Here is a 15213-nt window from a genome sequence, read left to right as displayed (position 1 = left end):
AATCCAAGCTGGGAGCTGGTTCCACAGAAGAGGGGCCTGAAAGCTGAAGGTATCCTAGGAACCACAAGTAAGCCAGCAGTCTGAGAGCGAAGTGCTCTGTTGGGGTGATATGGGACTATGAGGTCTTTGAGATAAGATGGTGCCTGATTATTCAAGACCTTGTATGTGAGGAGAAGGATTTTAAATTCTATTCTAGATTTAACAGGGAGCCAATGAAGAGAAGCCAATATGGGAGAAATCTGCTCTCTCTTTCTAGTCCCTGTCAGTACTCTAGCTGCAGCATTTTGGATCAGCTGAAGGCTTTTCAGGGAGCTTTTAGGACAGCCTGATAATAATGAAGTCCAGCCTAGAAGTAATGGATCAGGCAACCCTGAACCCTCCCTTAGTTATGGTGCTATAGGCCTAGGCTGCCTGGGGGGGTTCCCATGATGCACTGAGTGTTTCTTTTCACTCTGTTTATACTCCACTCTGCATTTAATCATTAGTAATTATTAATCTCTGTCTCTCTCCCCTCAGCCCCAACGGTCACTACAAACATTCTGCTGGAGGTTTCTTCCCGATTTTCCTTCCATTGTGACTGTTTGCTCATATGGGGTTGTTTTGATTGTTGGGTCTTTATCTTACAATCTAAAGCACCTTGAGGGACATGAATTGAAGGCCCTGCTTTGTGCATTGGTGTGCAGTCATGGTGGAACAGGAAGGGGCCATCCCCAAACTGTTCCCACAGAGTTGGAGCATCAAATTGTCCCAAATGTCTTGGTCTGCTGAAGCATTAAGAGTTCCTTTCACTGGAACTAAGGGGCCGAGCCCAACTCCTGAAAAACACCCCCACACCATAAACCCCCCCTCCACCAAACTTTACACAATGCAGTCAGACAGGTACCGTTCCCCTGGCAACCACCAATCCCAGACTCCTCCCTCAGGTTGGCAGATGGAGAAGTGATTCATCCCTCCAGAGAACACGTCTCCACTGCTCTAGAGTCCAGTGGTGGCGTGCTTTACACCACTGCATCAACACTTTACACCACTGCATCAACACTTTACACCACTGCATCAACACTTTACACCACTGCATCAACACTTTGCATTGAGCTTGATGATGGAAGGCTTGGATGCAGCTGCCATGGAAACCCATCCATGAAGGTCTCACTGTTCTTGAGCTGATCTGAAGGTCACATGAAGGTTGGAGGTCTGCAGAAAGTTGGTGACCTCTGTGCACTATGACCCTCAGAATCCTCTGACCCCACTCTGTGATTTTACGTGGCCTCCCACTTCATGGCTGGCTGCTGTTGTTCCAATCACTTTGTTATAATCCCACTAACAGCTGACTGTGGAATATTCAGCAGTGACTGGACTTGTTGCACAGGTATCATCCTATCACGGTACCAAGCTGGAACTCACTGAGCTCCTGAGAGCGACCCATTCTTTCACTGAGTCTTGGTTTATACACCTGTGGAAGTGACTGGAACACCTGGATTCAGTGATTTGTGTGAGTGAATACTGTTAGCAGTATAGTTTATGTCTGTTATGGCTGTTCAGCTGAAAACTATTTGGTTCTCAGATGTTTTGATACTTTAAGGATTTAAGCACAAAAAGCAAACACTTCAGAAAGTCAGAACTTTAACTTTTTTCTCTTTAATTATTTTGCAGTCCTGGACAGAAAACACACACACTGTCCTCTACTGTGCATTAAATGACCTTCCTATCTTGCTTTGTTTAGCAAGAGGATAATCCTTGAGCAGTAACGCAATAAAAAACAAAAAAGAAAATCAGTGTGACGTCCTGATAAACGTGTTGGTGCTTCAACAGCATCAAATCTCTGAAAGTCCTTCTTACACCCAGACTGACTGAGCAGCAGCTTCCAAATGTGCAGCTCAGCTCTTCCAGTTCCAAGGAACACACAGATCTCCATCCTGCATGACGGAGTAGAAGTGAGAAACACAGATTTGGAGGCCCTGCAGGAGGGGGGAGCGCTGCTCCAGCAGCCGTTTACAGCACAGGATCATCTGGCTGGAGCTCACACTGGGCGCCTTGGACAGGCTCCTTAGAGACAGACTGTCAACACACAGCTTCACCACAGCTTCCTCCTCGGCCTGCAGTCTGCACACACACACACACACACACACACACACACACACACACACACACGCACACACACACACACACACACACACACACACACACACACACACACACACACACACACACACACACACAGACGCAAGAGTCAGTAACAAAGCTGACAAAGCAGTATGAGGTGTGGTGTCCAACAGAACAGGATGAAGAACAGTCCTTAATGAGCACCACTGTGTTCACACATCACCCACACACACCCACACACACACACACACACACACACACACACACACACACACACACACACACACCAATCACTGTTGGGATTAATACATGGATTTTGCTCAAAACTGAATCTTTCCTGTCACTCAGAAAAAAATAAGTAAACCAAAACTAAAAACATTTCAGGGCTCTTCACAGAGTGAGGTGAAGATCCTCCAACGTTAGAGAGAAAAGCAGTAATCAGGTGATCCCCCCTGAGCAGAGAACTAAGAACTCCCTTTTAACAGGATGGCACCCCCAACAGAACCAAGCCCAGGGAGGGGCTGCCATCTGCCAAGGCTGGCTGGGGGAGTGAGGAGACAGACAAGATCTCACGAGCAGCACAGAGAAATTCAGCCTGTGGAATTAGACCCCACGTTCCAAGTGTAGAACCGCTGACCAACATACGGTCTTTGGGCTGTAGGGGACCTGGTGCCCTCCTGCAGTGTTTTTAATCCCAGGAGATTCACTTTGTATCTTTAGTGCAGTTAAAGCTGTGAACACGAGTCACAAAGATGTAATTAAACTCAGTTTGGACCCTGCAACTAGAAATGGTTCTGCAGTGAAGTCCTTCACATGGTGAAGCTGATCTGAAGAACACTTCCTCCTCTTCATGGTGACGTCAGCTGACAGCCGCCAGCCTCAGCACAGCGTGCTGGATTAGCATCTCTGCTGGTTACCTTCCTCTTCTCATATAAATTATGATCCCACACTATTATACATACTGTTCTTATGAGCACGTGATGCGTGTCATTAAATGCACAGAAACAGACCCAACAAAGGCAGTAAAGGTGGTCTTGTTTCTATTCTGCCATCAGAGAAGTGCAGCTAAAACATTCCTGCTGCTTACAGTCAGAGGTACTGGGTAAGTGTGCCTCTGCCCTCACTGACTGCAGCATCAGCTCATTTTTCTAATATTAAACAGTGACTCACAAAAAAGGATCAGGAGTTTCATAAAGTTTGACTTTCTGTTGTGTTCTTCTTTGTAGAAGAGCAGTTTTAGGTGCGAGCACTCAAGGGTGTGGCTATTTTCACACAGGTATGGTAGACCCTCACTGGCAGGTAGAGGCAGCCTCCATGAACTGGCTTTAATGAAGCGTGTGCATTTTAACCTGCGGCTGTGACCAAAATACTTTTGAGTATTGCTTGAAGCATTCTGTGAGAGAACAAAAACATTAAGTGGGGAATAAGGATATGCAGACAGGGTTGCAGGTTATTAGTTCTCTACATCACACTCACTGGTTTCTGCGCTGGACGCGCTGTCTGGCCTCAGGGGCGTGGCTCTGCAGGAAGACCTGCAGCGTGGGAAGGTCACTGTTGGTGGGAATAATGAAGTGCCCATGTCGTGAAGGCTGGGGTTAGAGCGGTCACTGGAACAGATGCAAACATCAAGTTATGACCGAGTCAAAGTTAACTGGTCAGAAGTCAGAGGTCAAAGGGACTATACTTTTCCAGCAACATGGTGAGGCCCTGCAGGCTCCTGGGGTGCAGGCGAAGGTTCTGGGACAGCAGACGTTTGTGAAAGGCGCTAAGGGTACTGTAGTGCTCAGCAATGGGCTGAACTGGTCCCAGCCTCTCCATGTGCACCACTTGGGTCCCACCCAGGAGGAGGCTGATCCTCTCCTTCAGCCAGTGTGTCTGCTGCTGCAGGCGCTGATAGCTGGGGAGCTGCTCGAAGACCTGGAGGCACACAGCAGGGGTCAGAAAGCACCACCACAGAGACTGTGTGACAGCAGGAGGACTGCAGCTGCATTACTTTTGTCCACTGATGATGAACATCCATCGTTCCCAGCATGATATGTCCAGAGGCATTCATCCCTGACTGGTCAGCAAACACAACAGTATGTCCTGGGAAGAAGATGGAAGAGGGCGTTACAGTCGTGACCCATCTACAGTCGGTCCATACAGTGCAGCGGAAATGAATCTGACCAAGCAGCAGCGCTACCTCACAGCTATACACAACTTAAACCTCACTGAGGTCATTACTCAAATCTTTATAAACAAAGCCTCTTCATTTTGGTCACTGTGTTGAAGTTACAAACACCATGTTACTGTCCAAATACTCAAACTGTCACAACAGTATCACCTTGTGAGAAACAAATCTTGTTCCCACAAACCTTCCACCGTTTCACTGTCACCGAGCAAAGGAGATTTGTGTGCATCAAAATTCAGATGAACTGGATACAAAAAGTTACCTACACATATTCTACTGTAACTTGAGTACAGTTAGCTTCAAATAAACCTGGACGAGCTCATCAGGTGTGTAAACTCAGAGAGGGACGGAGAGTTTAGAGGTGTGTGTTCCTGTTGGCAGCCTGCTGCGAGTGTGTTTACCTCGCAGGTTGATCAGGGCCTCGGGGTTCTGCTGAGACAGGCGGCTCAGACTCTGAAGCTGACAGCATCTGTGGGCAACTCCCCAGCTGCGCTGCCATCTGCACCACACAGGTGACGACACATGTTCTTACTGTGTAACGCACAATACTGTACAGCCTCAGTGCTCTCAGGAACAATGTTAGCAAAGGTAGTGGCAGGATGAAGCTGTGTGTACCTGATGTCAGCCAGATTAAATTTGCAGCACAGCTCCGTTTTTAGCCTGTTCAGCTCTCGTCTCCGAGGAAGACTCGCACTCTGTTTCTTTGTGGCCTCAGGCTCGTTGTGTCTCAGCCATGAGCTGACAGAAACAGACACACTAAATGTTTTCACTGTAAATATTGATCAGAAAATGCACATCGTATCAAAGTGCTGTGACTGAGGTCATGTGATCACAAACTCTTAGTATTAGTTCTTTATACTTCTCATTATCTGTGAGTACCTCTGCAGAATGATGTAAACCATAAACAAACTGCATGTTTTCTAGTCTTACTGAGCACTCCAACTGTCACAGAGGACTTATTCAGGGTCAAATTTAAAGAGAAACTGTCTCTGTTGATACTTCAAATAAAAAGCACACGTATGCATGTACCCCTCCATAGCCACAGATGAAATCTAAACTGACTGCATGAGCTGCTGCTCACACACAGCAGCCGTGGGTTCTATAAGGTCTGTAAACCTGCTAACCTGAGTGTGGGCTCCATGCTCTGGGCCTGCTGCAGCTCCTGCTCAGGGTCTCTGAAGCCAGTGAAGGTGTAGTAGCTTTTATCCCATTTGATAGGTCTGTAGAAAGGCAGCCCTGCCTCAGGCGCACTTTTAGCCGTTGCTTTCCTCACTTCCAGTCCTTTCATGTGCTCCACAGGTAGGCTGCAGCTCGTTAACACATTCATCACTGTGCTCAAAACATCATTTGTGCGCAGGGTGAAACTCACTGAGCGGAACCCTGAGAACCGAGCAGAAGCCCTTTTACATTAAAACCCCTCACCCATCCCCTGAGCAGTAACACAACAGTGCTTTTAACGGAAACACACCTGAACCCAGGAGGTGTGGCTGCACGTCGCTGCTGTAACGGGTGTCCCTTACATAAAAGGTGAGCCTCATTGGCTGAAGTGAACAGGAGCCGGGCTTCTGCAAGTTTTCCAGATAGCCATTCAGCCTTTTTAGTGAGTTCTCATTCACTTCCTGTAATACAGAGGTTCCAAACCTTAGATCGGAGAACCCTACGCCGCCAAACATCCAACATTACAAGTACATACAGTATCACTGTAAGTGCACAGATTATTATCATAAGCTGTTATTTTAGTACACTATATTACATCATATATAAAGATGAGCAGGAAACATTATACAGTCTCTTCTGTGTTCCACCTACAAGGCTTCACACACACTATGCACATCATAAGCTGCCAATAATACATATTTGGATTCATGAAGTTCAGAAAATGTCACGACAGATATGAGACCTACACGTTCTTTAGGATATTGACCAAAGAAGTCTGGATGGACTGCAAAATAAAAGGGCCTGAGTGCATTGACAGCCTCTGCCCCTGACAGGGCTCTCTGTGGAACAGCACGGGTGACAGCATGGCCCCTCTGCAGCCTGCAGACAGGAACACACACACACACACACACACACACACACACACACACACACACACACACACACACACACACACACACACACACACACACACACACACACACACACACAGTGATTAGGTAGTTAGAGGTGGTTGGATGCAATATACTTAGAAACAGTACTGCTTGTTTTGATGACTCAATTCAATTCATTTATTTATTTATTTATTTATTTATAGTGCCAAATCACAACAGTCAGCTCAAAGTGAGTGTTATTGAAGTGCACATTAAAGATGTAGACAGGCACTCATCACACTCAGATGGCAGCTGAGTGGCAACACATGCTCCCAGAAGTACTCTGCAGAACTGAGGCTGCACTGAGGACCTCAGAGACTCACCCGGGATCCAAATACTCAATATGATGACTTTATGACTACTTGATTTAATCCTGTTTAAAGAGGACTCGTCATGCTCATTTTGGGTTACGTGCAGTTTATGTGGGAACTATGGATGAGCTGATAACCAACATCCAGACAAGCAGCACCTGGTACCTCAGTGCTCTTAACAACTGAAGGAAGCTGAGATCCAACAGGAAGAAGCCAGATGACCCCCCCCTCCCTGAGCCTGGTTCTGATGGAGGTTTCTTCCTGTTAAAGGGAGTTTTTCCTTCCCACTGTCACCAAGTGCTGCTCATAGGGGGTCGTTTTGACTGTTGGGTTTTCTCTGTATTATTGTAGGGTCTTTACCCGCAATACAAAGCGCCTTGAGGCGACTGTTTGCTGTGATTTGGTGCTATATAAATAACATAAAACTGAACTGACTGGGCAGTACAGACATAAGCAGACCCTGGCAGAAGAGACAAGTGTTAAGCAGCTATGACACCCGACCAGCAACTCCTTCATAAGAATAAAAGCCCGTTTTTGAAACCTAGCAAAAAGGGAGAAAAAAAATGAGCTTATTTTCTAAGCAGACATCCAAAAGTGTGCTTTCCCAGGTGCAGCAGACAGCAGGAGAGAGGTGATAACAACAACAGGCCCTTAGGAGTAGGAACAAAGCAGAGTTCCAGGAAGAAGACAACAGGTGTGTGTCTTCACCCTCAAACAGCCCCACAACACCTACCATTCAGTGCTGGTATAAACAGCACAGAGCTGTGGCGATGTCACTGTGGGCCCTGAGCAGCAGATAGAGGGGTCCACTAAAGCCAGCTCACCACAGCAGGGCTCTCCCTTATCTGGCTTCAGTTACCTTTGCAACAGCATCCAGGTGAAGCAGCAGCCACACAAAGGTTATCAACTCTCCAATCTGTGAGCATATTCACATGAAAGGTGGTATCATGTGACCAATGAGCTCAAGAGGCCCGGAAAAATGTACTATTAATCATGTCTAAGCTTTGGAGGCAGGAAGACAAGCTATCAGAACATTGTAACATGGTTCTGTTACTGTGTATCAGCTCATCGCTTAGAACTGTTCCTCTGAGTACTCATGTGGAGCGTCAAAGTGCTCTAAGAACCACCGCTTAAATAAAGACAGCTTTTAAAACGCTTGAGAAACGCAAACATCACACCAAGCTTACAGCAGAAGGAAGCGACCACGTGACTGATTCGTGACGTCCCTCAGCTGGAGCTAAACTCACGGCCGCAGTCTTGTTTTTTTAACTTTTCACTAATCCGGGATAAACTTCATAAGCCAAAAGTCAAGCTTAAAACCCCTCTGATACTTCAGTTTCTGAGCACGGTCCCCACATCTTCATATTAGACTGTATGTTATTTTCACAATGACCGGGTTCACGTCCGGACGGTGTTACCTGATGACGCGTCGCACACAGGCGAGGACAGACATGGCTGATGCTGCACGTAATCACGGCCTTCCCAGCAGCTCCATCCGCCCCGCTTTAAAAGTACCTCCACGGTTTGTTACGCTGCCTCTGACAGCAGCCTGGCACAGCCGGCAGTGCCTAATTCACAGTGACCTACGGCAGTCAGAAGTAGATTATTTCAGTTATTCTCTTTAACGTCGGTCTCTGGGATATGCATCTTTAAAAGTAAATGCGTCAGGCTTAAGCAGCTTAGGCTGCTTCCCATCTATCCCAACGTTTCCGCTGCGCTAGCTAACTCTGATTTGCATATATCCCTTTGAATACCATGCTATCAAGTCTCTGAAAGATAAGCAAATAGCAAACAATATCAATTAAAAGCAGCATAAACACAGATGATAATGTCTCTGTAGTTTCCTAAGTGACTTCTAACCAATAATGACAGCAACCAAACATGGCTCCTGTTTGCTCCTGCACGTGGCATGATGGGAAATTTGGCTATGAGCCGTTTCTGCGCCGCCGTTCAGAGCTTCACATGAGTTACAAGTATGGCTGGTTGTTAAATTAACGCCTGACAACACACTGCCCTGTAACACCGTCCCTGCCGTTCCCGTAGCACCGGCTTCGGTTAGCTGCGGGGGTCTCCTCCGCCTCCGCTTCTTCTTCTGCGCTTGTGCCAGTCAGCTGCACCATTCCGCCACCTGCCGGGCTGGAATGCGACGTTAGGCTCCACAATTAACTGAGAAACATTCAAGCAACTTTCGAATGGTCAATGCTTTGTTCATATATTTATTTATTGTTATGGTTTAGCATAAAAATGACTGTTCAAATAGAACAATTTCCATAAAGTTATAGGCACATGAATAAATACTAATAAGAGCCAGAGTAATTAGGCCAGCCAGCAGGATTTTACTGTTAAGAAGAAAGAAAGAGCTTTATTTGTCACATACATATACATGCAGTGAAATTCATTCTCTGCATTTAACCCATCACACACATGGAGTATGTAGTACACACAGCACAGCATGGAGCAGGGGGCAGCCAAAGGGCGCCTGGGGAGCAACCTGGGGGGGTGGGCATTAACACCCACAGTGATGCCAGCCCAAGGATTTGAACCAGGGTCCTCTCAGTGATGAACCCTCTTCTTCTCCCCTAGGCCACCACTCCAGGTCAGTGAACAGATGTGGTGGCCTGTCACACCAGCTGTCAGACAGCTATGATGCAGACCTAATAATCACGGTGGCCAGGTGGGGCAATATCTCACAAAAGAGCCACACCTTGGCCCCAGAAAGCCTTAGGTGACTCACATGGCTACGGGTCAGTGAGTCAGTGACTTTCAGGATCACTTTGATGGCCATAACTCCACTGGGGGTTAAATGCCTCGGGCTCCCCATCAATTCTTAGAACTGAAGAAGCCTCTTGAATGAGAAGTGAAACGTCTTAACAAACCAATAAATGTTAAACGGACTGGTTCTTTTCTACTTTGAGCACTCAAAGCACACTATACAACACACCTCATTCACACACATTCATACAAGCACTTCCTTCTACAGCTGAGTGTATCTAACATTCACAGATCGCTTTATGCAGTGACTGGCTGAGCACATATTATTGTTGATTATTAAAGCTGTATGTGTGCGTACACCGAAAGCTTGTGTGTGCATGGTAAACGGTGTTAAACAGTGCCTTTCTACTCAGCTGAGCACTCAAAGTGCTTTCTTACTCATTCAGCCAATCACACACACACATTCATACTGCACTTTTTTAAATCTATGCCTGAGCACTTTATAATCACACACTCACACTCCAGCAGACACATCAGGAGCAACTTGGGGTTTCCACTTCAGTCCTGGTTCTTTTGTGACCTCTTTCCTGAGTCGTTAATGTGCTCTTGAGGTCATTTTGGGAGCCACTTTGAGAAGGTTCAGCATTGTTCCAGGTTTTCTCCATGTGTGGATAATGGCTCTCACTGTGGTTCACTGGAGTCAATGTCTGCAACTTTATTTCTCATCTGATCTGGAGTTTTAGATTGTGGCATGTGCCTACTTCACTTTGAATTCAATTCAGTTCTATTTAATTTATATGGCACCAAATCACAACAAACACCAGGTGCTTAGTCAGACAGGAGTTCCATCTTTGTCCAGTATATCCACGATCCCTCCTCTGCACATGCCTGAATCAGCTTTGCCAGTCTAAGCCGTTGCCAAGGGTGGAGACAAAGTTAGAAAGGCAGCCTGAGCTGTCCCTGTGATGGACTCATTTCTGATCTTGTCCATTCTGGTCCCTCCCACTGAAAACCATCCTCAGCTCTGTCACCTACAGCTCAGCCTCCTGTCTTTTTCTCAGTGCTGCTGTCTCCAAACCATACACCACAGCAGGTTTTGTAACACTCACCTTTCACTCTTGCTCTGTCACAAATCATACCTGTCACCTCCTGTCTGCACTCTCTTCTTCACCTGTCCATTGCTTTGGATGGTCGACCCCAGGTATTTAAACTCATCTACCTTCACTACCTCTGCTCTTTGCATGTTCACCTTTCCACCCGTCTCCTTCTCATTCACACGTGTATTCTGTTTTGCTTCTACTGACTTTCTTTCTTCTTTCTCCAGAGCATACCTCCACCTCTCCAGACTCTCTTCCACCTGCTCCCTACAGATCACAAAGTCATCTGCAGACATCAGAGTCCACGGAGACTCCTGCTGACCTCATCTGCCAGCCTGTCCTCACCACTGTCTCGCTGCCCTCATGCATGCCCTGCACCACCCTCATATACTTCTTTGCCACTCCTGACTTTTTGATGCAGTACCACAGAGATCCAGTGCAACTCCTTCAAACCTTCTCTATACTTATACTAACTCTAACCTGCTGCACATCCTTTCCAGCTCAACTCTGCCTAGACAATTAATACAAGTTCTTTTGTCCTTTTGGGGTGGCTGTAGCTCACCTACTGACTGGAAGGTCAGCGGTTCAATTCCTGGCTACTTCAGGCTGCATGCCAGTGTATCCTTGGGCAAGATACTGAACCCCAAGTTGCTCTCCGACACAACCGTTGGAGTGTGAATGTGTGTGAATGTTAGATAATTAAAGCACTGAGCTTAGTTAACCATGGATGTGCTTGTTTGAATGGGTAAATGTAAACGTGTTGTATAAGCGCTTTGAGTGCTCAGACTGAGTAGAAAAGCGCTATATAAGAACTAGTCCATTTACCATTTTCTTCTTCCTTGGTGTCCAGCCTCACATACAACTCACTATAAGCCTTTTGCACTTCTCCCTTTGCTGTATGCCTAACCTCAGAGTACTCCTGTCTACTTCCCTCATCTCCCTGTGTATCCCACTTTTTCTTTGTTAACCCGTCCCTCTGAATACTTTGCTGTGCTTCCTCATTCCACCACAAAGCCCCCTTGTTCTCTTTCTTCTGTACAGAAGACACACCAAACACCTTCTTGTCAGTTTCCCTCAGCCCTGCAGCTGTACGTCCCCACTCATCTGCTAGCTTTTCCCTACCACCTAAAGAATGCTTCAGCCCCTTCCTGAACTCTGAGCAACATCCTTCTTTCTTCAACAAGTCATCCTACAGACTACCATCCAATGCTGCCTCACCACCACCTCGCAGTCTGGTTTTCAGATTGCTCCTTCTGTGTAAGATGTAATTATGCACTCTTACATGTTAACCTCTGTTACTCTCTTTTCGGCACATAGCCATTTCTATCCTGTCTGCTTAAGCCCATGAGACTTGGCCCCCATCTCTCCTCCACCCGCACACTGAGCACTGGCTCCCCACAGGGCTGTGTGCTGAGCCCCCTCCTGTACTGCCTCTACACCCATGACTGCAGTCCGGCCCACAATAACAACCTCATCGTCAAATTTGCTGACGACACCACAGTGGTCGGACTCATCTCGAAGGGAGATGAGGCAGCTTACAGAGAGGAGGTCCTGAAGTTGACAGCCTGGTGTTCAGAGAACAACCTGGTACTGAACACCATGAAAACCAGAGATCATCATCGACTTCAGGAAGCACAGGACTGACCCAGCTCCCCTCTACATCAACGGCGAGCGTGTGGAGAGGGTCCACACCTTCAGGTTTCTTGGTGTCCTCATCTCTGCTGATCTCTCTTGGTCAGATAACATCACAGCTGTTATCAAGAAGGCTCAGCAGCGACTTCACTTCCTGAGGGTCCTCAGGAAGAACAACTTGGACTCAAACCTGCTGCTGACCTTCTACCGCTCATCCATTGAGAGCCTGCTGACGTACTGTATCACAGTATGGTACGGCAGCTGCACTGAGGCAGACAGGGTCAGGCTTCGGAGGGTAGTCAAGACAGCACAGAGAATCATTGGCTGCCCTCTCCCCTCCCTGATGAACATCTACACCTCCTGCTGCATCAGCAGAGCCAGGAACATCATCAAGGACCGCTCACACCCTGGCTTTGACCTGTTTGACCTGCTGCCCTCTGGCAGGCGCTACAGGTGCATCAAAGCCAGAACAAACAGACTCAAGAACAGTTTCTTCGCCAGAGCAATCACCACCCTGAACTCACACACTCACCCACTGTAACTGTGCAATATTATATTATTCATACTGAACAATATCTGACATTCCTATATTGTGTAATATCCAGTATTCATTCACTAGTGCAATATTCATCATCTTCATTATTATATGTATACACATATTTACTTTTCTTACAATGTACAGATGCACCAATGTATGTATATATTTTTATACATTCTATTTTTTTTATATTTTACACATTGTTTATTTCTGTATATCTCTTGATTATATTGATCATACTAGATTATAATATTTTTATAATATTTTTATTTTAGAGAGTTTGATTTTCTGTTACATGGCACTGAACAGGAGTGGCCCTCCAATCTCATTGTACATCCTGTATAATGACAATAAAGGCATTCTATTCTATTCTATTCCATACCTAACCAAGACCTGCTTGTAACCTCTGTTCCTTTCACCTACACCATCAAAATTGCTCGTCACCTTTTTTCTATGTGCCTTTCATCCATTTTCCACAGTGAAAATGAACTTTTTAGAGAACAGTTTTGGTTTAAGAAAATCAGAAACTGGGACAGGTGCTGATATCACTGCATGTCCTTCCCCGATTAGTCACAACCAAACAACTAGGCTTCAGCAAATGTCTGCCCAGTACACTGCTGGGTTACACGGTACAGGTTTTGGGTGAATGAATGGAAACAGTTTTTGAAATGGTTCCAAAAGGCTCAGATTGGTTTCATTTTAGAAAATCTTTTTAAAATCAAAGTATATTCAATTGTTTGTAGCTTCTTTGTACTGACATGACAGAACTACATGAAATACAGAGCCTTCCCTAGGGGTGCAAAACTTATTCCACATCTGGCTATTAGAGCTTTTTGGTCAGTTCAACACTTCATGCACAGGACAGTGAACATGTTAACCAGAGTTCATTACAATTTTTTTTTTTTTGCATTTTTGGCCACAGCGGCTTTTATTGAGAGTGGAGAGAGACAGGAAATGGGGGAAAGATACAGGGGAAGACACGCGGGCAAATTGGCGACGGGCCGGGACGCAAACCCGCGCCGCAACACAGCATGTGTATGTGGTCGCCGGCTTTTCCGCTAAGCCACCCAGGGTTCATTACAATTTAAACTGAGGTGGAGTGGCCTGTCAGTGTAACAAATAAAGAGGTGACCAAGCAATGAAGTGCAACAAAGATGAAGCTCATAAAAATCTGTAAATCTGGTTTCTCTAAATCAACAGACTTCAGATAGTCAGTGGGTGAAAAGGGTTCTCCAATACTAAATAAAGATGATAATAAATCTGATGTCTTCATGTGTATCCATGCCATTTCTTTGGGGCTCTACGTGTTAAATATTCCCCATACAGTTCTGTGCTGTAACAACACTTAGATTAAAGCTGCTTGAAACATATTTCATTTCACAATGAAAATGTAACTGTACCAATACTTGCAGTCTGGACTGTTTACCTATAGCTACTTCCAGCTACTCCCTTACTTAAAAGTGGTCACCACAGCAGGCAGCAAAGGGATGTGTCCCCTCCTGGGGTCAAAGGGGGGATCATTTGCTTGTTAGGTGTAAACTCAAGTCACATGTGATGTGGATTATTTGTAACACACCTGCATGTTTACCTGAAACCCAGTGAACACAAGCTAAGCGACATTGGAAGGACACTGAAATGCGTAGTAAATATCTTTATTTTCTCTTTGACTGAAGTGCATTATCTGTTGCTAATGCAGGATGTATGACCCTAAGTGCATCAGTATGAACTTATGCTGGTGACTACTGACAGGCAGCCTTGTAATGGCTGGTGTTTTCAATCATCTCAAATAATTCAATGCAGCTGCCTGTTGATGATTCACACACTGTAATTCACAGGTTCTAATTTCAATATTTGGTCACAAACCTAATTTCTCAAAAACACATGAAAGAAAGCTATAATCACAGAATGCAGCAGTGAAAATCATATACATATATCATATACAAACAGTGGTCCCCATAATCCAATCCACGATTAGAAAACACTGAGAATCAGTTTCACTCACCAAGTTAGCAGCACACTGAAGCACGAGCAGTCAGACAATTGTACAAGTGGAAGGTTTATAGAGGATGTGCAAATATCAAATTTAAGATAAACATGTTGGTAAAATCCTTCACTGTACGCTATGAACAGCCGCAGCTATATGCAGCATGTCAGTGGTCCTATAAATCTCTCATTGCTGTTTACAGCAAACAGTTTGGGTAATAATAATAATAATAATAAAATCTTCTGTTCTTTGTCCAACTGGTCTGCTCATCTCACTGCACGTCTTCACATATCTGACGTCTTTTCAAACTTAGAATGTCCAAAAATTCACAATTGTCACAATAATAACAAAACCAGGTTGAAAAACACCATAATCTCCATTCTACACAATAAGCACAATCTTATTAATTGATTCAACTATGACATTTATTTCCCGATCAACAGAAGAAGAGTGAAAGTCTCCATTAACAATTTAAATGTCAGTGGTTTGCTAATAGCAAACCACTGACATTAACTCCATCTTGTGGATAATTAACTCCACAAGATGGAGTTAATTATCCATGTCCCAACGTATTTCTGT

At 45.4% G+C, this 15213-nt stretch overlaps 1 protein-coding gene across 1 annotated transcript; it reads right to left on the bottom strand.

The window, feature by feature from the left end:
* Positions 1–1612: 1612 nt before the first annotated feature.
* On the bottom strand, positions 1613–8763 carry tcaim (T cell activation inhibitor, mitochondrial). The gene is given in 11 exon segments (XM_030724683.1): positions 1613–2100; positions 3577–3679; positions 3682–3707; positions 3785–4017; positions 4094–4185; positions 4672–4769; positions 4886–5008; positions 5395–5650; positions 5739–5889; positions 6175–6307; positions 8090–8763. Coding segments are annotated over 11 exon segments (1476 nt in total). The 5' UTR covers positions 8125–8763; the 3' UTR covers positions 1613–1874.
* Between the last annotated feature and the right edge of the window lie 6450 nt (positions 8764–15213).

The sequence above is a fragment of the Archocentrus centrarchus genome, unplaced genomic scaffold (genome assembly GCF_007364275.1).
Source record: "Archocentrus centrarchus isolate MPI-CPG fArcCen1 unplaced genomic scaffold, fArcCen1 scaffold_40_ctg1, whole genome shotgun sequence".
Taxonomy (NCBI): domain Eukaryota; kingdom Metazoa; phylum Chordata; class Actinopteri; order Cichliformes; family Cichlidae; genus Archocentrus; species Archocentrus centrarchus.
Note: the sequence above shows the minus strand (reverse complement) of the source record. Positions and strands in the feature narration are given on the sequence as shown.